The sequence below is a fragment of the Tetrao urogallus genome (assembly GCF_951394365.1).
Source record: "Tetrao urogallus genome assembly, chromosome: 19".
NCBI classification, from domain to species: Eukaryota; Metazoa; Chordata; class Aves; order Galliformes; family Phasianidae; genus Tetrao; species Tetrao urogallus.
Window position 1 is genome coordinate 1448770 of NC_136832.1, and position 25033 is coordinate 1473802.

Sequence of the window (25033 nt, forward strand, 5' to 3'; positions counted from 1 at the left end):
TCACTGCCAGCTGCCGCCCGGCGCTCCGGAGCGTTTCTCCCATGCTCTTTCCATCCTTGCAGATTTCACCCAGCTGCTGATGATCCTTGCTTCTAACTTGCGTGCCTCTACGACAGATGGGGGGTCAGCTGGGTTGTGTCCCCTGGGGACAACAGAAGCATCAGAAAAATTGAGTGCGCCCTCAGCAAGTTTGCAGATGACACCAAACCGAGCAGCGCAGTCAATGAACTGGAGGGAAGAGAAGCCATCCAGAGGGACCTGAAGTGGGCCCATGAAAACCCAGTAAGTTTCAATAAAGCCAAGTGCAGGGTGCTGCATTGGGTCAGGGCAATCCCAGGTGTTGATACAGACGGGGAAGATTCCTTGAGTGCAGCCCTGCGGAGAAGGACTTGGTGTTCTGGTGGATGAGAAGCTGGACGTGAGGCAGCAGTGAGCGCCTGCAGCCCGGAAGGCCAGCTGTGTTCTGGGCTGCATGAAAAAGGGGCGGCCAGCAGGAGAGGGAGGTGATCGTCCCCCTCTGCTCGGCTCCTGTGAGGCCCCATCTGCAGCGCTGCGTCCAGGCCTGGGGCCCCCAGCACAGGAAGGACGTGGAGCTCTGGGAGCGGGTCCAGAGGAGGCACTGAGATGAGCAGAGGGCTGGAGCAGCTCTGTGTGAGGAAAGGCTGAGGGAACTGGGCTTGTTGAGCCTGGGGAAGAGAAGGCTGCAGGGAGACCTCATGGTGGCCTTCCAGTGCTTGGAGGGAGCAGATAAACAGGAGGGGAACGGCTGTTTGTGAGGGTGGATGGTGATGGGACAAGGGGAATGGTTTTAAAGTGAGACAGGGGAGGTTGAGGTTGGATATGAAGAGGAAGTTTTGAGCCAGAGGGTGGTGAGGCACTGGCACAGGTTGCCCAAGGAGGCTGTGGATGCCCCATCCCTGCAGGCATTCAAGGCCAGGCTGGATGTGGCTCTGGGCAGCCTGGGCTGCTGGTTGGCGACCTGCACACAACAGGGGGTTGGCACTGGATGACCTTTGAGGTTCTTTTCAATCCAGGGCATTCTATTATTCTTTGAGACTCTAAGAGCGTTTGTATTAGGTTTAAAGAAGGATTCTTCTTGAGTGATGCTGTAGCATCATGGTATCCAGTTCTGCTTAGATAATATTATCTCCTCGGTCCTTGGCCCAGGGCAGCAGGAATTTGCCAAAGATCAGTGCCTGGAAGCTGTCAGTGCACACATACTCACCGCAGATCCAAGTGATGAGCACCTCCCTGAATGGTCACAGCAGTCAGCGAAGGACTCAGGCTGCTATTTATCTGGAATGAGAGCAGCAGAGAGAAACTCTCACCAGGTGACCAGGCAAAACCAGACCTCAGTTCTGAAAACTGGATGAAGAGCTGGGAAGGACTGGGGAAAAGCATGTAAAGAGATCCATGGTGCAGCCAGTACCGTGCTCACAGGATGTGTGGGCCAAGATGGGAACTGTCAACCTAACCCAGCACAGGCAGGCTGAAAATGCTGGCTCCTCATGGCGACCTGCCCTAAGCAACCTGCTCCTTTTGCTGCTGGCACTGCTAAGGCAGCCTGCAGCAGGGGATGCCTGCATTATAATTAAGAGCTCAACTAACTCTGCATCCTGCTTTGGGTCCTTTTTAACCAGAGCTCAGAAGTTTTGCTGAATCTAAACTGAAGTGCTTCTTGCTTAGGCTGCTGGTTACAGCAACAGCCTGATCTCACAATGTATGTGGAGAGGGGAGAAATCACAGAGCACTGAACTGACCGAGACTGTCTCAAAACAGAATTGCAACAGGTTCTCGGAATTATAGGGTCACAGAGTGGTTTGGGTTGGAAGAGACCTTAAAGCCCATTCAGTTTTAAGCCCTGCCACAGTCGGGGCACCTCCCATCCAGCAGGCTGCCCAGGGCCACATCTGACCCAGCCCTGAGCACCCCCAGGGTTGGGGCAGGCCAACCAGGTTCTGGGGCTCCCACTGAGCCTACCGCTCCTGAAGCTACCATTGCCACAGCAACATTCCTGGCTGTGGCATCTCACTGCTCCCAGTGCCTGCTATTAATGTCCCCAGAGACTGCGGCATAAAACAGCCGCATGCAGAAACTCACAAGGGCTCACACTGACCAGCAGGGCTGCTCTGAACGGGACGTGGGCAGCACCTGCCCCAAAAGGCAGCTCTCTCTGCTTGGCAGCAGCAGTACATGCACTTACCCCACCTCCAGCCCACGGGTCCAAGTCTCCATTTGAAAAGATGATATTGCTTGCACTTTTCAGGTCTGAAATTCAAAGGTGACACGTGAGAGCCTCATCCTACCCAGCAACTGCAGCAAACACAGACGAGAACTTCCTGTTTCCATCTCAAGCTGTGTCTGTCCCCATAGAGCTCAGCCAGGTGGAACACAGGGAGAGCTGCACAGCAGCACGAAGGGCCGAGCAGGCGGCACCTCCGCAGCAGACGTACCTCCTCCCCAGAAGTTGATCTGCAGCCACTGTGCTCGTGGCCTTACTCGCCATCGGCTCCAACAGTACTGCTCTCTCATGGCCTCTGTGAAGGGCATCTCAGGGAACATGTCTGTCACGTTGTTGCTGTTGAAAGTTAAGTTGATCTCGGTACACACCTGAAACAGAACACGAGCTGGCATGGAGGAGGAGTTGGCGGCGCAGCATCCCTGCTGGCATCCCCAGTGCCTCACCTGGTAGTCCCAGGCCTCAGCATCCGCACCAGTGCCGCAGCCCGTGGGGTCGGCGCAGGACCGGAACAGCTGGTACACATCATAGCACCGCGCCGAGCCGGAGGAGTTGTAGAACACCCCTGCCAAGTGGGAAGAGCACGGACAGACCCCTCAGTGTGGTGCCCTCTGCCACTGCTTCCGCAGGCTTCCTGCAGACCAGCACCAGCCGGGGGGTGGCCGGGGCTGCGGCAGGTGCAGAGCAAAGCACCAGCTGTAGGTTACGGTCACAGCTTTACACCTCACCGCTGCCTGTGTATTACAGCCCACTCTGCAATGAGCTCTGCTCACTCCAGAAGCTGTGACCCATTCTTCAGCCCCTGCACCTCCAACCCAACTCTCCAGCACCGTGCGTGGGAATCGTCCTGAGACCCAACCGCGATGGGTGCAACTGCTGCGACCACCCCACTCCCTAAAAACTGCCGTTGTGTGGACGCATCAAATTGAACACGAGGGCCGATGTGGGGGAGTGCATCCTAGACAGGATTTTGTTTCACCGTTGTTTAAAAAGGGAAGGCCGGCATGTGCAGGCTTGCCCCGATGAAAGAGCACCTGCCCAGCAAAGCACTGCTGGGGAGCGCAGGAGGAACAGGCTGCTTTTGTGCGGAGGGGCCGTTACCGGACAGCAGGGCAGGAATGCAGTTACACCAGTGGCTGCCTACTGCTGCCAGAGCCAAAGGACCCACAAGCGCCGTGCGGGACCCAGCACTGCAGGGAGGTCTGCGTGCAGGCAGCACCGCCTCGGCTGTCCTGGAGCATGAACCTGCAGACCTGGGGCTGCTCCTGGCATACGTGCTTTTAGAGCAATGCTGCTGGCTTGCAGAGCAGCATGGGGAGCCTCGGGTCTGACACCTACCTGGAGAAACTTCTGCAAGGCATCAGCAGGCTTCGCGCCCAGAAAGCACTGTGCGATGTAACACTGGAGGCAGAAGGGGTTTGCTTTCCAGCACACAAGATCATTTTAGCGTCAGCAAGTAATTACTGCAAGATTCTATTTGTTGGGAATGCGACAAGGACGGGGAGTGTGGACGGAAGCATTCGTCTCAATGCTGTCAGTGCCGCGGGGCTGAGCAACGTCCTCAGCTTCATTTACTCCAACAAATTAGATCTCTCCTTACAGAACGTGGAGGAGACATTCAAGGCTGCAGAAGCCCTGCTGGTTGGAGAGGTGATCAACCTGTGTTTCCGATTTCTGGAAAGCTGCTTGAGCGGTGAGAACTGCATGGACATTCTACGCATTGCCAAAAAACTTGGCCCTGCACAGCTGAGAGAGAAGGCCATGTGCTGCGTAGGGCAGCATTTCAAACAGCTCCTGGCCAATCCCCAGAGCCTGAAGGATCTTGACAGAGGAACCCTCTGTGAAATCTTAGACAGGACCACCACAGAGGGGAGCAGTGAGCTGGAGCTGCTCAGAGTTGCTGTGAGCTGGCTGCAGCACGACCGCAGGCGGCTGCAATACATGGGGGACATTTTAAAGCGCGTCAGATTCCCTCTCATTCCTTTCCGCGATCTGCAGCGCTACATCCAGGAAATCCCTTTGACGAGGCTGGACTGGGGCTGCTGTCGGCTCCTCCAGGACGCCCTGACCCCCCACCTCCAGCTCTGCACCCGGCCGTCCCGGCAGAGCCCGCACACCGCCCTCCGCTCCGCTTCCCCTGCACTGCTCATCGCTGGCGGCAGAACCAGCACCAACAGCATCTGCAGGGAGATGTGGGCTGCAGAGCAGAGCTGCGGCGCCTGGCGCAAAGTCGGGGACCTCTGCGTGCCCCTGTACAACCACTGCATAGTTGCCATCGATGACTTCCTCTTTGTCTTGGGGGGGCAGAGCACATTCGATCCCACAGGAAAGCAGCCATCAAACGAGGTAAGCGAGGAAACCTTCAGCCTCGGAAAGGGGCAGGGGAGGAAGGGGATCCTTCTGCTGCTCACTGTAGGTTTCCCACCTTTCCATGTTAAAATGCTACAACCACAGAACATCCTGAATTGGAACAGACTCTCAGGGATCACTGAGTCCAACCTGGCCCCATGCAGCACCACCCAACCCCCAGCCCTATGGCTCAAAGCGGTGTCCCTGCGCTCTCTAAGCTCCGGCAGCTCGGGGCCGTGCCCGCTGCCCTGGGAGCTGTGCAGTATCCAGCCCTCAGCCCTATGGGGCACAGCAATTCCTCAGCCCCCCCTGAGCCTCCCCTGACAGCTCCATGCTGTTTCCCTGCCCCTATCACTGTCTCCAGAGCACAGTGGGGCAGCCCCCCCCCCCCCTCCCGGTGGCAGTGCTCAGCCAGGTGCACCCAACGGCACAGCTGGCCCTTTGGGCTGCAGGGCACACTGCTGCTCACACTGCCTTCTAGAGCCCTGTGCAGTATTGGGAACGCAGGTTCCAAACTCTGGTAAGCGGTCAATTCCTATCCCATCTCATCTGCTCACACTGTAAGCTGTCCCCCTAACCCAAACAGAGCCATCATGAGCTCAGCCACTTCTGCAGTCCATCAAGCAGCCACACAAATGTTACCCCCAACCCATCGCTGCTGTGGCATTGGGGGCACTGCCATTGGGGGCACAAACTGAAGCCTCCTGCACTCTGCAGCTGCAAGTGGCATTTCCTTCCCTGAGGCAAAGTCAGGAGGTGGCTCAGCAGCAGTGGCACACATTCAGGGATGCAGCAGGGCCACAGCCCATGCCTAGCTTCAACAGCACCTGGTTCTGCAGACAGGACTCTCCTTCTATGAGCTGGGCTTGCTAATCAAGACAACAGGATGGAGCTCAGGGGGTTGTTTAAGGTTGGGTAAGATGTAAAAAACTCAGCTGCCCTCCTCACTGCACATTCAAACAGAAGCAGAGGTGTAAAAAAACAGCTTTCAGTAGATGTGTGCTGGCTGGCATTCGTAGCTTAACATTTTTCCATCAAACCAACGCGTTCCAGCTCCTGCTCGCTGCAGGTAGGAAGCGCAGCCCATTCCCAGCAGCAGAGCCTCATGTGAGCTTGCTCAGGGCACACGGGGCTGCAGGGCGTCAGCTCCAACAGAGGCACTGCTGTTCAGCTCTCCTTCAGCCTCGAGAAAACTTGCATCAGTTCCTGAAGCCGGGTGCCTGCCTTCAGCTCACAGCCTCCCACGTGCTGTGATTCCAGGTGTTCCGCTTCAACCCATGCAATGCTTCCTGGCTCCGGCTCGCCAGCATGCTGCAGCGGCGAACGCGCTTCCACGCAGACGTGCTGTCTGACCACATCTTTGTGGTGGGGGGTGGGACGCTGCTGGGGACCCTCACCCACACCGTGGAGTCATACCAGCCAGCTGCCAACAAGTGGGAGTTTGCAGCTCCCCTCCCCATCCCTATTGCTGACCACGCGGGTGCAACCCACAAGGGAATCCTCTACATTTCAGGTGAGAAATCTATCCCAAACCAGCTTATTGCCAGAGCCCGAGCCTGCACCCACCCCGGTAACACGCACAGCTCACATCCTTTTCCAGCTCCATTAAACACAAACCCACTGCCAACCTGAATGGCCTGACCTGTTTTCTTCCCACAACATTAAATGCAACACCTCCTGCTTGCAATTCACACTCCTGCTTGCAATTCACACTCCTGCTTAGCTCTGATCTTGCAGTCCTGCCAAAATCCCAAAGCCTCGCTGGCAGGAAGGCAGAGCAGGGGCAGGCAGCCATAGTGCTGCAGATGGGATTAAACTCAGCAGTTAACGGACATGGGAGATGTGACACTAACCCACTGAGCTGCTGAGCAGGGCTCCCCCAGAGCCAGGGATGCATCCCCCTGCCGGTGAGGGGCTGGGGCTGCACGAGGAGCTCAGGGGGGACAGGACCGCAGATCCAGGGTGGCCAAAGCGGCATCCCAAACCATACAGCACTGTGCTCAGCAATAGGACAGGGGGGAAAGAAGAAGGAAGGGCAGTCACGGGGAGCGATGGCATTTCCTTTCAGGAAAACATGACATCCCCTGCTTTCCTGGAACATCTGCCTGCTGATGGGAAGCAGCAAACAAATTCTTCCTTTTGCCGTGTCTGCGTGCACAGCCTCTGCATGCAGCTATGCAGCAAGCTGTCTTCATCTCAATCCATGAGTTTTATCTTTATCCCCACACACTTGTCTTCCCCCTCCCACTGGTAGGGAGTGAGCATGCATCTGTGTGGGGCTCAGCTGCCCACTGGGCTTCAACCACAACTCGTGCAGAGAATGCACAGAGCTCAGGGAGATGGGCATGTGCCCAAACTGGAGTCATCTCTGCTGGTTGCAAGGACTCTTCGCAGGTTGGAATTCAACAAGCAGAAAATTAAAGGTATTTACCCTTCCAGCAGCAGCACCTTTGTTCTGCAAGGAGCTTTTTGTAACACAACCCCAAAATACAAAGGGAGAACCTAGCAGAGACAAAGATGACAACAGCAGTGGCAGAGTGGCTCTGACCTTCTGACAAAGGTCCACTGCTCAGAGAATTTCAGGTGGTTTCCTTTAAAAAAAAAAAAAAAAAAAAAAAAAAAAAAAAAAAAAAAAAAAGCATCCTGTGGCAGAGTCCCTAAAGAGAGGGGCTCATGGTTCCTGGTTACACCCTGAATACCCCAACAGAAAAGTTTTTTGTGGAAAACAGTCTTCAGACAGAACTGGAACAGGTTCCTTCCTTCAAAACATCCAGGAAGCTCAGGGTTTTTTTTGTTTTTTTAATATCACATGACATCAGCCCTGCTGGTATTGCAGAGGGTTTGGTGGGTGCCTGAGACTGACAGGCAGAGTTCCAGCCCTGTGCTTTTCCCCCAGGCGGTTTCTCAGCAGGCAGAACCTTAGCAGACACCTTCAGCTTCTTCCCTCGCCTCCGGCGCTGGAGGCACAACTGTGCCATGACCTTCCCCCGCTGTGATCACGGGATGGCTGCCACCAAAGATGGCATCTTTTGCATCGGAGGAAGGACGCTGAAAGGAGTAAGTCCCTTTGCTCTTGTAATACCAAAACTGATCCAAAATGGAGTCTGTGTATGGCTGGGCCCTGGTGCACTACACCAGAGGGATGGACAATAACGATGGTTGTCAGCACAGCAGCACATCAGTCACACTATATTAAGAAAACATGCTTGCCATTACAGCTGTGCACATTAAGAGCTGCCCTGCTGTCACACGCCATGTGCAAGAGCACAAAGCAAAGCACAGGGTGCAGATGCAGCCTGCTGCTGCAGGAGAATGCCACGTAACTGGCTGTGCACCTGTCCCAGAAACACTACCTGACCTGCTCTGGTTGTGCTGGGTTGGCCAATAGGAGAGAAATGGACTGCAGTGAAGACACCAGTCCACCACTGGACACCACAAGTAGATTTTAGGAGGGATGGGTTTAAATCCTGGGATGCCAGTGAAGCCCCTTCAGACTGACTGCCCATCCGTGAAAGCAGTGCAGGCTGCTGGGGAGGTGACCCACACTCCATCAGGGAGATGCTCCTTCCCTGCAGTCAGGACAAGTGAATTCTGACAGGCCATTCAGCAACGCCTGTTGGAAAACATGAAGGCTTGTGGCTCAGCCCAACATTAATGCTGCTTGTTTCAAAGGCACAAAGGTATCTTAAAGCACTTCTTCACTGAGAATTGACAGAGATCCATAGAGTCAAACGGCTCATCACATCTGACATCCGATTCTTCCAACCACACAAGCTCAGTCGCCTCCCACAACTCAGTTCACTGTAGCTGTCTTCAGATGAGTCCTCAGTAATGTGTTAAGTCTATGCAGTGCAGGCAGGACTTCAGTTAAATCACTGCCAGTAGGTCCCCATGGCTCATTCTATTCATTCTCCAAGAATAACAAAGCTCTGTTAGGGCATTCTTCAATGGAACTTTGGTATTTTATTCCATTTATTTTGATGCTCTGATTGCAAAATTTGGACTGTAAAAATGCAGCACCTTGAGCTCCACCGCATTCAGCGCGTGTTGAGACACTGGGCTTCCCTCACCACAAAGCAAATAAGCCTGACACGACAGTGACACCACTTGAAGCACAGTCAGATGGTCTCTTTGGTCTGGTTCTTTGCAGGTGCAGCAATGGATTCACGTCAGTGAGACGGAGTGTTACTGCCCTGTAAGCGATCAGTGGACAACGCTCACGCTGTCCCCGTTCAGCCGCTGCCAGTTCAGCATCACAGCCCACGGGTCGATGCTTTACCTCACGGGGGGTGGATTGCTGCAGCACATGCAAAAAGACAACAGCATTTTCCTGTACGACACCAAAGGGCAGGTATGGAAGAAAGCCAGCTCCCTGCCTCGAGCTCTGGTTGATCACGCCTCCTGCATGATTAAGCTGCCCCAAGCGAACGCAGCTGGTGAGCTGGGGAGAGGCTCAGAGTGCTGCCTCACCAGCGGAAGGGAGAAACCAAGCCTCAGCTTGTCAGCTGCTAAGAGACAGGAGAAGTAGGATGTGGAAAGCTCAGTCAGATGGGACAGCATTTGCCAAGACCTGAGTATCTTACCTACCTGTCTAGCTCCCCAGCCAAACGGTTTTAGCTGTGATTTTGAATTGATACTCCTGAATGAACTTTGGAATCAGCCTCTAATATTTTCCTTACTAACACTGCTGACTGACAAATTAAATACTCGTGTAGGTAATTAAGACTGTCTTGCCACTCAGTTAGAACTGCAACTGCAGGGCCCTGTGACAACAGCCTTGCCCTCAACCAGCAGAGCAGAGAACCTCCATCAGTGATTGTGACTCGACCAGTAACTGCTCCAACCAGAGCATGGGTAAACCCATCAGAACGGAGTGCCTGGGAAGTCATCTTGTGCACAGTCAGCAGTGTAAGGGGCTGCCATGGCCAAATCTCATACAGTACAAAACATCCCAGGGGAAAACTGGAGCTGTACCAGCTCCCACAATACACAGTCCACACAACGAGACAACTCTACATACAGGTGCTTCTGGAGAACAACATTTTACATTAAAAAATCCATCTGATAAGATTAACTCACCAACAAGAGCTGCTAGGCCTTGAATTGGGTCTGTGTGGGCAAGGATTTGTTCACAGCCAACCTGCATGAGACATGGTACAAGCAAATTGCAGACAGGACACACAACAGTCTACCCTGCAGAGGGGCTAAGCTGGAAGTTAAAAGCATTGCTTGCACAGCTGATGGTTCAGCAGCTTTCCAGTGGCCAAAAGCAACATTTATTTTTTTATTTTCTCTCTCCCTCCAGTAAAAAAGTTCATAGGCACAGGGAGAAAGCAGCTGTGCAGAGGCCAGTGATAACCAGCAGATCCTTCCTCCTCCAATCAGAGTATTTTAAGTCCCTTCTCAAGCAAACTTAGAACAGTTACTTCCATTCTACCACTTTTAAACAGACCCTAGAAAGGAACTGCACGGCCAGGCCAGCATCTTCTGTGCCCCTGCACAACACAGCCTGTGTGATTCCATGCACGCATTTTGCTCCAGGTAAGATTTGAACCTACATCCCAGCTGATCTCTTCGGCACAAGGCCAGAGGCACATCAAGACCCATCAGCAGCACCAGACTGACAGCAAAGCAGAAGCCAAGAGTTGCGACGGTGACTGGTGATCAGGGTCCTTTTTCAAAAGAAAATGGTGTTTGTAAGCCTCCCAGGCGCCTTTCCCCACACTTGGCCCTCACAGAGGCAGGCATTTCTCTACACTGCACTCTGACATATGCCATTTTCCCTGGGGATTCTAGAAAAGGGAGCCTTATTTTCAGGCCTCTGCCAAGAAAAAACGTGCCTACAGAAATGTGTCAACATGGGCTACAACAAAACAGTTTTTTGAAAAGCTGCAGGTTTTCTGCCTTCAAAAAACTGAAGCCAGTGTGGCTGCACAGGCGTTCAAAGCAAACCCAGAGCACAGGTATGGCTCAGCAAGCTTTCCAGCACTGCATTACAAACAGCAGTCGCTATTTCAGAGAGAATTAAAATATGCAGATTTACTGTCGGAGTGGAAGGGCTGTGACATTCACCACTGCTTCCTCACATCACCATCGCTGGTGCTGCCCCACACCGTGCAGCCCCCAGCTCTGGTCCCTGAGGTGCACAACCCAGCCTGCACTCACAGCAATTCCCACCTGCGTCCCGCTACTCACCTTCACTGGATTAGCAGGGAGGTGCCCCATGAAATCGGTCTTGTAAGGATAGTCCATCATGGCAATCATGGTGAAGGCATTTCTAGCAAAGCCAAAAAGCTGGTAAACATCCTCCTTGCTAGAAATCTTGTTGCATGTGGCCATTTTGCTGCTGATTTCATCATAAGCTGCAGAAGGAAGGAAAATGAAAGGCACAAACTTCAACAGAGTAAATTGTAATCAGGCTTCAGCATCTTGTTTCACTTGGAGTAATGTGATATTGAGACACATAGGTGAGGTTTCCAGCGGGGAGGATATGTTACACCTAAGTTTACAAACACAGATGTTCAGGCACAGTCTTCTGCTGTGGCTTCCTGACCCTGTGCTGATCCACAGCTCTCATCTCACAGAAACCTCCCTGGGGAACACAGTGGCAGCAGCAGCTCCTATCCAGAACGTCCCAGATGGATGCAGTCCAAACTGCTCGCTACAAGGCTTTCCTGCCCAGCACTCTGCTTGGCAAGCTCCTTCTTGCTCCCTTTGGCACTGCTGGCTCCCACCATTGCTCGCTGTGGAGCTGGGCTCAGGCAGTAGAACAGAGTACAGCACAGATATCTCAGCAGGAAAAAGAAGCCAGGCAACAATAATCCTCACAGAGCTGCCAAGGGCTCCTGAGATGGGCCTTCAAACCCTGACGTGATACAGAAAGTTCAGCTGGAGTCAGGAAATCTACCTTTTAAGAAATTAGTTCCAGATGTACTTGGATAGTTTTGCATTTCTGCTGGGAGAAGGTGCTCCTTCCATCTTCCATGTTCCACACTGTCAGCTCCTGTCTGTCCTCATTCTATTCAGTGAACTGTCCCACTGGAGCCCGACTGGACCTATGTTTGGATACTCACTTGAGTGACACAACCTTAAGTACAACCATCATGCTACAGAAAGCACAGTGCCAGACAGATCTCAAGTACCTCAGCCACTGAAGAGTAATGTACTTCCTGTCATGCACATCTACAAGTGGTTTGGGACCAAGGGCAGCTCGAGGCTGCCCAGCAAACAGACCATGAACTCATCACAGGGGCTCCAAGGCCATGCAGGGCTCCCAGGAAAAGCTGCACTGAACAATAATACCTGTCTGGTCTAAAGGGACGAAATTGCAGTCTCTGTTCTTGATATCACCTAACTGTCCAGTGCTGGAAATGAAAGAGACTGCTGGCTCCTACAAGGCGTACACTGCCTTTCAGATATGTCCAGTGACATGGACCATGCTGTGGTCACACTCACCAGAACAAGTCACAACAGCATGGCTGTTGAGGACAAGCACTGGCTGAAAGATGAGGCTTTACTGGCATCAAAATACAGATGTTGTGGATTTTTTTATTTTTTACTGCAGAAAAACTAGTTTCATTAACTAGAGTCCACAGAGATGCTTTCTTTTTAGTGTTACTTACTGATCATGACACTAACCAAAACCATTCATCAAATAAAAATATCAATTATATGAGCAGAAAGGTCAGGCGGGCATCTGCACCAATTCAGCCAAACCAGTTTAAGACCTAACAGAAGTGAAATGGAACCAACTTCATTTCCCAGCCCTGGCCTGCCTGCTGCGCGGCTCTTTGTCCTTACCTCCGCTCAGGAACAGATCTCTGATCTGCTGGAAGGCTCTGCGGACAGCAGTGACGCAGCCTGGGATGGACTTCTGAAAATCCTGAAGGGCAGAAAAGTCGCGGTGTTACAGCTGCACAGAGGACATGCAGCAGTACTGGGAGGTGGCAGCTTACCAGCCTGGAGAGGACGGAGTGTAGCCTGCACCTCCAGAGGCAGTGACACCAGCGCTCCTGCCTCCAGCTCAGGGCAGTCAGCTCATCCCAGCATGAGCTACACCTGCACAGCTCACAGCGAGCAGCGGCTGCTGCACCGGGTATCTGCTGTCAGACAGAACCCTGCGTGCCCAGAGGAGCCGTCAGACTGAACGTGAAGCCATCAGATCACACCAACTGCTGCTGGCTGCTCAGCCCCAGAGCTGCTGCTGTAAAACACAACTGTCCTCACACTGCCCTGTGTCTACAAGCAGGAGCCACAAGGGGCTGAGAACCACAACCAGCCAGACGGCCAAGGAAGCTGTCATTTTTTCTTGGGAAAAACATTGCTAAACCCCTTGACGCAGCACTTCAAGGCATGTCTGAAGGGCTGCGGCTGCTGCCACAAGCCATTCCTGTGCTGAAGGCTCCAGCAACCCAAACTCTTTCTCTTCTAGCAGTTTGTAAGGCGGTTTGCCATCTGCCAGCAACGCATGCTTTATAGTAACAACAGGAACTAGCAGGGCTCCTTCACAGTGCCCTCAGCCTCAGAGCAATGAAAGGTAACCCAGGAACTTTTCTCAAAATGACACCACCTCAAATGGAAACAGTTGTGGCACCTCTCTTTGATTCCTCTCTGCCTGAAAGTCTTGCAGAAATCACTCTGCAGTTTACATGGGCATCCCTTCTGCAGCACGCTGCTGCACAGCATCCTTACACAGCGGCCTTTGCTCTGGCTGTAGGGAGGACAGTGGGCACATAGAACCTGGTCTCATAAATGCCATAAAAAAAAAAACACGTATGGCCCTTGCTCGCTACCCCTCCCCAGTGAGCTGCAGTATCATGAAATGTACTGGAGAGACTCAATAGAAGTCACAGAGCAAGTTCTTTTCAGACAAGGCACTCACTCATAAGCAGAGAGCAGAAGAGAGCTCCTGCAATGATTCATGAAAGCTCTGTGCCTCAATTAGCATCAACATCTCTGGGGCACTCGTTTGCTTCTTTCACCGAGAAGAGCACAATTCAGCCTTCAGATGTACAGATTGCTGCAATTTAAACATGTGGAAGGTGGAAGGAATTACTTTGAGAACAGCATGAAGAGCTTGTTTAGGATCCCAGCCCAGGGGCTGAATTGCCATTGCAGAGAATATATCTTAAAATGAATGAGAAACACTTTTTTCCTCCGCACGAAAAGGTCAAAGCCCCACCTTCAGGGGTGTAATGACTCACAGCACATTCATAACTGAAGCAAGAGCTGTCAGCTGAACAGGGCTTCTTAGAAGTAATTACCTTCCTCCAGGGAAGAATTCCCACTGCTAAGCCTGTTACATAATGGAGCAGTACTGCATATTTTGTTTTAAAATGTGCAATTTTAAGGCAAGATGTATTTTGTTCTTTAAATACTTAAAAGTTTCAAGTGCTTGAGTTTGTTTATTTCAACTACTCTTCTTTCTTTACACTTACCAGTAGTGCTGTCTGTGCTGTAAATGCCTGCATTAAAATAAGGTTTAATGTATGCAACAAGGTCACAAGGACCCCATTTCATAACAGGTAGTTCACACAAAGCCACGTGTGTCACCCACACCTAGAAATTCATGTCAGAGAGAGGCAAAAGAGGCACTCCCACAAGCTTTTAATCGTACCAGCTAGTAAATTTCTATCCATGTGAACTAAATGCAAGTCAGTTACCAGCAATACCACCTTCCTGGGTATCCTGATCTCCTCAGAATGTGGAAAGACATTTGAGTTTTGGTTTTAAGTGAACCTAGGACACTTTGCAGATTTTTTTTAGTGAAATGAAGATTTTCAAACTCTTCATTGAAAAATGTAATTCTGGAACTAAGGACCTGCTGTAAATAATCCATACCAATGCAAAATATATTTTTGGAAGAGGGTTTGAAGAATGTATGATCCGAAGGTTTCAGCCAGGCACAAAGGGAAACTTTCAGGCTTGTAATTTGGCTAAGTGACTAGAAATGGGAAAGGGAACTGTTATTGGCACTAAAGGTGCTGGAACCAATTTATGCTGCTCATAAGAGCAGTACCTTGGGGCCCTGAGCTGCCACAAGCACAGCAACCAGCAGCCATCACAGCTCCAGCCACTGCTCTTCCTCACAGGTCTGCCCAGCAGTCTGTGGTTAATGTGAAAGTACCTGTCTGGTTAAAGGCACTAAAAGAAAAACCCTGACTTCTTACAGGAAGAAGGATAACGTTCCTGAAGAGAGCTTCCACTTACTGCTGTTACATCTCTGAAGAACTGAGTGGGATCTCCAAGCCCAGCCACAGACACCACAGGAGCACTGGCAGCTAATGCCCCATCCACAACATTTGGGTATTTCATCCTCATGTAAGCACTCAGCATTCCTCCATAGCTGGCACAGGAGAGAGAGAAGAGTGTTATTTCTTTTAACAGACACTTAATGTTATAAAGATGGATGTTCAGGCCTGTAGTCACAAGCTCAAGATTAGGGAAACCCATCCTCATGTGGAGAACAAAAAAAGAACCAGGTATGGCTGATGAGCAGCACACTGTGTTCTCACCATCTGCCCCCTAGACCCTCAAGTCAATTCTTGCAGGAATACAGGAGCCCAATTTGCTTCTACAGACAAAGGTAAATGCTGCCTCAATATCCAACACCACTGCATTCTGAGACCTGACAGCTGCAGCACAGAGCCAGCTGGGGCTCAAGTGTCATTGCTTAATGGGGGAAGAAGACACATTTCCCACACAGGATTATAAAGATTGTCTAAGCAAGGGCTAACAAGCAGAGGGCATTCCTGATCAGTACAGAATAGGCAACTCTGCAGTGCTAAGGGGTGGGTGGTGGTCATCCTGGGCAGCCCACACAGCAGCAGCACAGCAAAGAATGAGAGATGTTAACAAGGGTCACATGAAATCTCAGAGCCACCTCGAGAGCTTCAGCCACAAGGCCACAGATCTGCAGATGTATTGAGGACTGCTTGATAATCCCAAGGCACAAAGGTTACTCAGATGCAAACTGCTGAGGAGTTACTCAGGTCACTCCTGGGGGTGTTACAGCCCTCACACCCAGCTAACAACTGGTCTGACTCTGAGCTCTTCACTTACAGTTCAGAGGTATTCAAGTCCCACTCAAATGTAAAGCAATGGATTCTTCTCTAAGCTGACCCTTGGAAACAGGTTGTAGCTCAAACCTGACAAGAAATTTCGGTTCCACTGATTAAAGTCTAGCAAAGTTACAAGCAACTGAAGGGGGGTTTTCTTCCCTATGGAAATGTTCTGCTCCAATACTGCTATACTTCCTATATTCTGCAGACAGGTTTGGTGCTGTTCAGGGCTGCTGCATATTTAGCTCTAGTTTACACACCAAGAGCTGCCGTGTAACAGCTTGCAGGACTGACTGTTCACACCCCTTCCTGCCCAGGACTGTTCCTGACGTGTTTGACACCAGCTCTGTCCTGGTGGTCGTGGTACAGATACCACCATGGTCTGCTGAAGCGTAACCGTGACTGAATGCTTTTTAACTCGCTGCAATGCCTGAGAAGCCCCTCCCTTGAAAACCTTTTAAGGGGAAGCATCTCTCTGTATGAACATGGGAAGAGATGTGTGCGACACCAATGCAGCTCTGACTTGAAACAGCAGGCACTCTGGGGAAGGATATCTGCTAGGAAGCAGAAGCAACCAGGCAGCACAGTGCAGAGCAGGATTAGAAAGGAGCCTACAATGAAAAAGTCTGCATGCTGCTAAAGAGGCTTCTTTCAATAAATGGCCAGATGGTCTCTCAAAAGAATATTTTACCGATTATTATTTTTCTGTATTTTTCACGTAGAATGTTCTGATCCTGCAGGTACAATTTCCCACATTCTGGGGTTCTGGCTGACACTGAAGATGCCTAGAAACTTTCAGTATCCAAAGCAAAGATTGTCAAAGGCAATCACAAGTCAAGACTAATTCTTTATGGGACAGCTGACTGCACCCTGGGGATAAGCCCCCAAGGAGCTCAGCCACAAGCACATCTGCTCTCTACAGAACAGCTTAGAGCTCTGGCCCTCCAGCAAGCTTTAAAGGCAAGCAGACCTATAAGAATAACACAACTGTGGCTGGGAAAGGATGCAGAGAGGGGTACAGCTATACACAACATTTACCTGCCTCCGAAAGCAATGACAGGGCAGCCTGCAGCTCCATACTGCTGCTTAAGCTCAGTAATTAGCACTGCATAGTCAGCGAGGGCTTGTTCCACAGTGAGCAGATGAGTGTTCTTTATCTGCATTGACTCAAGTCCAAATGGAAGAGATTTCCCATAGTACCTCTGAAAGAAAAGAGAGATTCTGCAGAAATGCTGGTGTCTCCCTGTCCTCACAGCTGGGATAAGTGTGCACAGTCAGGAAGTGGAAACAGCACACAGCACCCACTAATTCATTTGTAACTGAGCAAGCGCCTTGTCTCTGAAGCTGTCTTATACGAGATAAACAGAGACCTCGAGGATGTATTCTCTAGACTCTAGAGAGGATGGACAAAAAAACAGAGCTGCTGTCATGATGAGAAAACCCATGGCAACTATGCCCCAGCTTCATGGCAAGAGACGCTGCTATTTTTCTGGACACTGAGAAAGCTGAAGTTGGTAACGTTAGCACAATTCTTCAGCATGCACAACGACTGCCATACTCACGTGCTCAGCAAAAATCACAAGAGCTTGCTGCTGCTCTGCTAATTCAAATATGAAGTCTGAGTTCTCAGCAAAAGTCCAGATGTCGCCTTCATTGCCAGTATAGAAGAAGATTGGTCCAAATCCTTTCTTCCAGAACTTTGCTGAATGAGACAATTGAGAGAAGACATGAGAAATGTGTCAGAGCACAAAAGGACTCATTTTGGTGTGTCTGCACAGAAGCTTACAAGGAAACACTGTGAACAGGCTGATCCCCAAGTGCTGTGCTCGGAAAGCAGGTGTCAGAGAGACCATGCTACAGAAACCCCTCCCCTGCCCAGGGGTGAGAGCTCCCATCAGACCACTACGTGGCTTTGATTTTCCACTTCTGCCTAAAAACCCTTAAAAGCGTCAGTATTGCAAGACATTTGGAAATGGCTGCCTCCAGATGAGCCAAAATTTTGCCTCCATTTCCATGTGACGTACCTTTTTTCAGCCCAAATGATCAGGCACAGATCATTTTTCCTACAAAATGAATGTTGGAGAACTGCCTGCCTCTTTACATTGCTCTTACTGTGATGTGTAACACAGAGCAGAGCTGTAAGTAATGCTTACTTTAACTTCTGACCTGCCTGTAACTGAACACAAACTGAGACCAGCAGGATAAGCTGGCTGACAAGGTGATGCTTGCTTGTTTAACACACCACTGCCTTAGTGCCTGCTGGCTTCAGGAAACATTATTAGCTCAGCCTTGAATTGCACACAAACTAAAGGGGTTAATAAACAGCCTTCTTCAACAACAGATCTCAGACTGTCATTTAAACACAGATTTCATCACCCAAGGGGAACCTCCAACAGGTTGTCCTACAAACACAATTGCAGCAAAGAATTTCCTGAGCTTAATTCTTGGCATTCTCAATGCAGATTTGCCAGAGTGAGTGTTGGCTTAGAAATGGGTTTGAAATGCTTTGGTAGTGAAATTGTTACTCTTTGTTAACAAAGTGCCAGGTTTTAGAAAGACAGGAAACTGAAGTGCTATCCTTATTCTGGTATTTCTTGCAATATGCTCCGTGATTCCTGTATCAGACAACAGAATCGTGGAACCACTGAGGTTGGAAAAGACCTCTAAGATGACTTAGTTCAACCGTCTGCCTACCACCAGTGCTACCCACTAACCACGTCCCTCAGGGTCAGTTCACACCTTCTGCCTGAACGCCCCTAAGGACAGCGATCCCACTGCTCCCCAGGCAGCCTTTGCCAGTGCCCAACCACACCTATGGAGAAGAGATTCTTCCACTATCCAGCCTGACTTGTAGTAAGCAACAACACGAGGCAAAAAGACTGCCCAGAGATGTGGTGGAAGTTCCATCCCTGGAGACTTCCAAGGCCAGGCTGGATCAGGCCCTGGGCACCTTGATGTAGCTGCGCACGTCCCTGTGCATTGCAGGGGAGCTGGAGTGTGTGACCTTTAAAAGTCCCTTCCAACTGTAAGGATTCTGTCATTCTGTTACAGGTTGCTTAAAGAGATCCCTATTTTTAGGTTGAAACCTGGGGTAACTGCCAGCTAACCTCAAGCCAGTCAGATGCCTGGTTGTGAAACATGAAAAGCCTCGTGTTGCACAAGAAGCAGAAGAGGGAGAACGAAACTGCTCAGAGTGCTTTTTCTCACAGCTGCTATTCAGCTCTGCATTTACAGAATCTGCCCCAGCAAGATATGTAGGTAAAACATAAGACTTTAAAAAATGAATGCTCTGAAGCAGATGATCCCAAAGTTCCATTACCAAAGGGCCATTTGTGAAGTTCCAGCCCTAGGCACGCTACCAAAATCCCTCCTGGTGCTTTGATACCTCTGTGCTGAACCGATCCCGGAGCGCCACTCACATAACCAGGTGTCAGTGAAGACTGTGCTGTGTGACAGGAGTTGGCAGGCAGTGAGGTGAGGTACAGCAGGTGTGCCAGGCACACTGCCTGAGCTCTGCACCGCTGCTGTTCACAACTCCGCTCTCCTGCTGCATATCTCCCCCAGGCACATGGGATTCAAGCACACCTGCCACCGGTTAATGACGTTATTACGAAAACGACGACGTTTTGTTCGGAAAAGCCTCCTCTCTCCGTCTGTCCCAGAAGATCGCTGCTCGGGCAGGAAGCTGAGGGCAGCGTTGCAGCTGTAGGGCTGTCAGTGATGCGAAGCACGGAGCGGGGGGGCGCCTCTCCGGGAGCGGAAGGGAAGGGGGCCGAGGTTCGCAGTGGGAAACGCGCGGCCCCGCCCCCCCCCGCCGCTCGGCGCCCACCCAGCAGCCCGCCCCGGCTCGGCACCCACCTGACAGCAGGTACCGCTGCGGGAAGGTCTCGTTGCCGCCGGCCTCGAAGCGGAAATGGTCCCGCACCTGCGGGAAGAGCCGCTCCTCCAGGCCGGGCCCCGCCAGCCGGGCGGCTGCAGGAGGGAACGAACCGTCAGCGCCGAGACACCGGCAGCGCCCGCTGCCGCCCCACAGCCCGGCGCAGCGCGGAGCAGCCCGGCGCCACCCGGTCCGACTGCAGGCTCCCGCCTGGAAGGGGCGGCTCGGTGCCCAGGATTGGGGGGAAACGAGGGGTCCCAGCTCGAGCACGTACCGGGCGCGCCGCGGCGCGGTGGCAGAAGCGAGAGAAGGAAGAGGAGCAGCAGAGGCGAGCGAGTTCCCATAGCAGCGCCCCGCTTCGCTCCGCACACGGACCTGACCGCCCGCGTGGAGACCACCGGCGGCTGCGCACGTGACTCCGGCGGCAGCACGTGACAACACCTCTCCTCACGTGACCGCGTGGGCGCCATGCCTACCGCGGCGCCGCCATGTTGTCTACCGGGGCATCTGCCGGGGTCTCTTTTCCGGCCATCGCCGCTCGTGTGCGAGTAGGGAGCTGGTGTGGGCAGCGCAGGGTGAAGCCAGAGCTGGAGCGGAGACTTGAGGTTCAGGGCTCTGAAAGAAGATGAACGTAATTGTTCTCCTTACAGGCCTTTATGAAGAGTGTGGGGCATCCGGAGATGCTGAGGGATGAAGTTGGCTGGCTGAGTGGAAGGTTTCTTCAGTGAGGACTTTTGTGTAACTGTCGCAGTCAAAAAGCATCTTCAGAAATGAAAGTTCTTGCTTGTGGGTGGAACAAAAAGCCAAAGCTTTCTGATACATGAAAAGAGAAATAAATGATCCGGTTTTGTCTCTCCCCTGTCAATAATCACAGCATCATAGAATGGCCTGGGTTGCAAAGGAGCACAGCGCTCATCCAGTTCCAACCCCTGCTGTGTGCAGGTCGCCAACCAGCAGCCCAGGCTGCCCAGAGCCACATCCAGCCTGGCCTTGAATGCCTGCAGGGATGGGGCATCCACAGCCTCCTTGGGCAACCTGTGCCAGTGCCTCACCACCCTCTGGCTCAAAAACTTCCTCCTCATATCCAACCTCAACCTCCCCTGTCTCACTTTAAAACCATTCCCCTTGTCCCATCACCATCCACCCTCACACACAGCTGTTCCCCCTCCTGTTTATCTGCTCCCTTCAAGTACTGGAAGGCCACAGTGAGGTCTCCCTGCAGCCTTCTCTTCTCCAAGCTGAACAAGCCCAGTTCCCTCAACCTTTCCTCGTAGCAGAGCTAATACTATTGAGCTTTTTACTTTTTTCCCCAAAAACACAGACAGAAGCACCAGGTCACTTTCAGACTGCCCGCCCTGGGCCAGCTCCTCGAGCACCCCTTGGAGGGAGCAGGGCTGAGTGTGACCTTGTGGCCCCCACTGATCCCTGCAGGCCTGTGTTTTAAAAGCCTCTATTTGTATTTTGGCCTTTCACTTAAAATTACATCAATCTGTCCTCTGTCTGCCCCAGGCCGATTATTCTGCAGCTCTTGCTCTGTGGAAGTATGGGACTCGTTCTGTCTGAACGGAGCGCTGTGTCCGCATCCCATAAGCTGTGGTTCTCCCGTAAGCCGCAGTGCTGCGCTGTGGATCGGCTCTGTTGTCAGCCAAAGGGCGGCTGATGTGAATGAAAGGCCTCCTGACAGCATGGAAATTTGACTTGCAAACCTTTTGAAAATGTGAAGAGGGGTGAAAATAGGAAGAGAGGTTGAGCACATTGTCAGATTTAAACAGCCTTTCACATAGTAATTATGTAAATTTGGGTTATCTCTTTGGAGGAAGACAGTTCAGCCTCCCTGACTGCACAGCTCCTATCAGCCTGCCTCAGTTCACCGCCCCGTTCTGCAGTGACCGCTCATCCCAGGGAAGGTGGCTCAGGGGGATCTTATCCACAGTACTGATGGAGGTGGTGTGGTTTAACCCAGCAGGCAGCTCAGCACTGCGTGGTCACTCACTGCCTCCCCAGGTGGTGTGGGGTAGAGAATCAACAGTACAAGTGTGAGAAACCATGGTTTGAGATGAAGACAGCTTACTAGGTAAAGCAAAAGTTGTTGCATGCGAGCAAAGGCAAAACCAGGAGTTCATTTGCTTCTTCCCATCTGCAGGCAGATGTTCAACCACTCCCAGGAAAGCAGGGCTCATCGTATGTAACGTTTTTTTGGGAAGACAATGCCATCCCTCCCAATGTACTTCTCCTCCTTCTTCCTCTCCACTCCCAGTTTTATTGCTGAACACAATGTCAGGTGACACAGACTGTCCCCCAGTCAGTCCGTGTCAGCTGTGCCCCCTTCCAGCTCCGTGCACACCCCCAGCTCCTTGCAGGCAGGGCAGCACAAGACACAGAGAAGTCCTTGGCTCTGAGTAAGCACTGCTCTGCAACAAGAACAACGTCAGTGTTGTCATGCTGTTTTCATGAAAAATCCAAAACACAGTGTCATGTGAGCCTCTGTGAAGGAAATTAACTCCATCCCAGCCAAAATCAGGACGATGGGGTGCACAGAGGATGCAGCTGGGCTCTTCCCTGGTGCTCAGTGACAAACAAGATGCAATGGGCAAAGACTGGAACACAGGAGGTTCCATCTGAACATCAGAAAGCACTTCTGTACTCTTTGGGTGCCAGAGCACTGGCACAGGTTGCCAAGAGAGATTGTGGACCATCTTCCATGCTTGGGTGTATTCAAAGCCTATCTGAATAAGCTCCTGGGCAAGTGGCTCTGGGTGGCCCTGCTTGAGCAGAGGGTTTGGACCAGACTGGTCTCACCTACTCTGTGAGTTTGTGACCATTTGCTGTTGGCAGCAGGGAACAGCATCGCTGCTAGCCTGGAGCAGCCTTTCTTGGAATGAGGATATGGTGCATTTGGGCACCATCCTTTCCCCCGCTGCATCGTGTGGAGCAAAAAACATGGTCTTTATTTTGGAAAAGGGTTCTATATTTCAGCTTGTGGAGTAAGTGAAGAAAACATTAGAGGAAGAGGTCAGGGATTCAAAATGTTCATTGTCTCATGTACTGCAGAGGTGGGAAGCTGGCCCTGTAATTGCAGCAAGGCCATACGCAGCCAGTGGGGTCTAATGCTCTGGCAGAGAGCAAGGGCTTTGTTAATGCACCTTTCCTGATTCTGCAGGCCCTTTTATGTCATTTTTCTTGCAGCCAACCTAATCAGTTCTAGGCCTGGTAGTGGTCTTCTGTCTTTAAGCTCTGAGCAGATGCTTTTGGGGTTGTGCTAGCTGCTGCTCTGAGCCAGAGTTCAGCACTGCAGTGCTGTAAGTACAGGGAAACCAGGTCTCCAAGAAGTGCAGCGAACTGGGAACTGTGTGATGCTGAGGTGAGCCCAGGTACAGAAGGCAGTGTGCAGTTTGTGCCAGCTGGATAACGAAGTGTGAATGTCAATTCCTGTCCAGAGTGGAACATACGTGGATTGGGCAAAGTGATGTTACAGCATTGACCTCCTGATAAGATGCTCTGGGAGGTCAGGCTTGGTAGCACAGTGACCTTGACAAGGCTGCTGGCTGAGCAGCAGTGATCTGAGCTGCCACAGTGCTCGTGCAGCCTGGGAGGGAACAGCTGCAGGGTCCTGGAGCCTCTCTCATATGCATAAGGCTGCCTCCAGCAGCCACCTCTGTTGTGTTTACCAGCACTGCATGTGGGCAGGTGCTGATTAGACACTGCTGCCAGGATCCACAGCCTTACACTGCAGTCAGGAAGGAGAACCTGGGAGCTGTGCGTCCTGATGAAAGTGCTGTTGCCTTTTATTAACCAGGGCAGCCTGTGCTGCACTGGCAGGCATCCATTGCTCCAAATCCATTCTGCAAGCAATGCTCCTAAGCCCAGCCAGAAGTGGGGCTGTATGCCAACAACTGGCACTACTCGTTTCTTGTGTTTCACAGGAGGGTGCAGTCTGTCCCTGTGTAAGAGTTTAGACCTACTGTGAACAGGCAGTGATGTTAGCAGCTCTCAGACAAGGCCAAGGACGAGGTCCTGGAGGCAGCCACTAGAGCACAGGTGTTTGTGGCCTGGTATGCAGTGGGCAGGTGGGTGCATGCCTTGGGGCAGGAGAGGAGCTCAGCAGGAACCTCAGGCTTTTTAAAAGCACCAAAGTAAGTCATAGTGTCCTGCAGAGTGATGCTTGCCTTGTGATTTTTCTCCTCTGGGAGAAGAATTCCTGCACACCATTTCTCAGGCTATAAACTTCCTCTTCTGGCAGCACCCAGTTCCCTGGTGTTCTGCTCAGCTGCCAACTGTCTCCTGGTTGTTCCATGTTACCCAGAAAGAGCTGCAGTAGATGTCTTGGCAGATGTGGGCAGTTGCTGTGCTGTCTCTGGACTTTGTCTGAAGGTTTATTCCAGTTGGGTACTCTGCAGTGCTGTTTTACTGTCTAGGAAAATGCAAGCTCCTGACAGAGCCTTTCTGACTGCTGGATCTGAAAGCAATTGCTCTGGGGTGAGGGTTTTTAAATGCCTGTGACGGGGTGAATTCATGCTGAAGCATGTCCTGCATGGGGAACACAGGCATGGTCTCACTTCCCTATCTGCTGCCTGTTTTCAGAAAACTAAGCACTTCTAAGGTCTTAGCCATTCTGTCAGATGTGGCTAAAGTGGCAAATGAGCTAAAAGTTATCCATGGTGGTTCAATCCAGTGGCAGCATGACTGCATGGGTCTTATTTCTAGAAGGTATCTCCCAAGGTACATAAAGAGAACAAATATCTTGCACAGCATCAACCTACGGAGTGATGCAGGGCTGTGCTCTGTAGGGTATGGCCTTCCCTCGAGTTTGGGTTCAAAATTGCGTGTGCTTAGACGTCTCCAGTCCCTCTCCCTGTTGCCCTGGTGTACAGGCTTGCCTGGGTCTCCCAGGAGTTCTTACCCTGGTCACGGTGGCTCTTCCATGCAATGAGACACACCTGGGCCCTCAAGTCAGACCTCACCAGAGGGATTTTCTATTATTGGACCTTTTCCATCAGGGCAGTTTGCACCTTCTGTAGGCTCCTTTTAAGGCTGTTGCTCTGGGACCAAATCTTGTCTCTGTTGTCACACATACGGTTCTGCCATATGTGGCATGCACCTGCAGAGATCTCCAGTGCTGACTACAGGCAGCTCTCACCTTGCAGTTTCTTGGGGGCTGCCAGCTGGTGTGGAAGTCCCCACAACCATTTGGTGGCTGTCAGATCAAAGACCAGCTGAGGCTTAACTGGCTTCTCAGCTCCTCCAGGACACCCTTTGACCTTTGTTTAATCACATCAGTGGCAGCATGCACACAGAATAGAGCAGCCTTGGAAATATTCCAGGATTCCTGATAATCCTAAAGCAATTGACAGTGGGGGTGGAATTCAAGCAGAGCTGCTGCCTGACTGCTGCCACGGACATGCTGGAACACCTGCTGTGCCATGGCTGGTGGGCACGAGGAGCTGTGGGCATACCACGGAGCCTCGGAGAGATGATCCGTTACTTAAAGCTCTGCTAGAGGATGAAAGC

The 25033-nt window shown here is 51.6% G+C and overlaps 2 protein-coding genes across 2 annotated transcripts; one reads left to right on the plus strand and one right to left on the minus strand.

The window, feature by feature from the left end:
* On the minus strand, window positions 1–19995 carry DPP7 (dipeptidyl peptidase 7; the record flags this gene model as incomplete). The annotated part of the gene is given in 15 exon segments (XM_079544681.1): window positions 1–142; window positions 1226–1296; window positions 2204–2268; window positions 2454–2610; window positions 2686–2804; window positions 9668–9728; window positions 10784–10950; window positions 12389–12470; window positions 14798–14933; window positions 16687–16850; window positions 17211–17350; window positions 19507–19620; window positions 19800–19877; window positions 19880–19971; window positions 19973–19995. Coding segments are annotated over 15 exon segments (1611 nt in total).
* LOC306953649 (kelch-like protein 9) lies at window positions 3551–9116 on the plus strand (the record flags this gene model as incomplete). Its single annotated transcript, XM_079544612.1, has 4 exons — window positions 3551–4585; window positions 5849–6101; window positions 7485–7645; window positions 8739–9116. The coding sequence occupies 4 exons, from the start codon at window positions 3551–3553 to the stop codon at window positions 9114–9116; spliced, it is 1827 nt and encodes a 608-aa protein (XP_079400738.1).
* Window positions 19996–25033: the final 5038 nt, after the last annotated feature.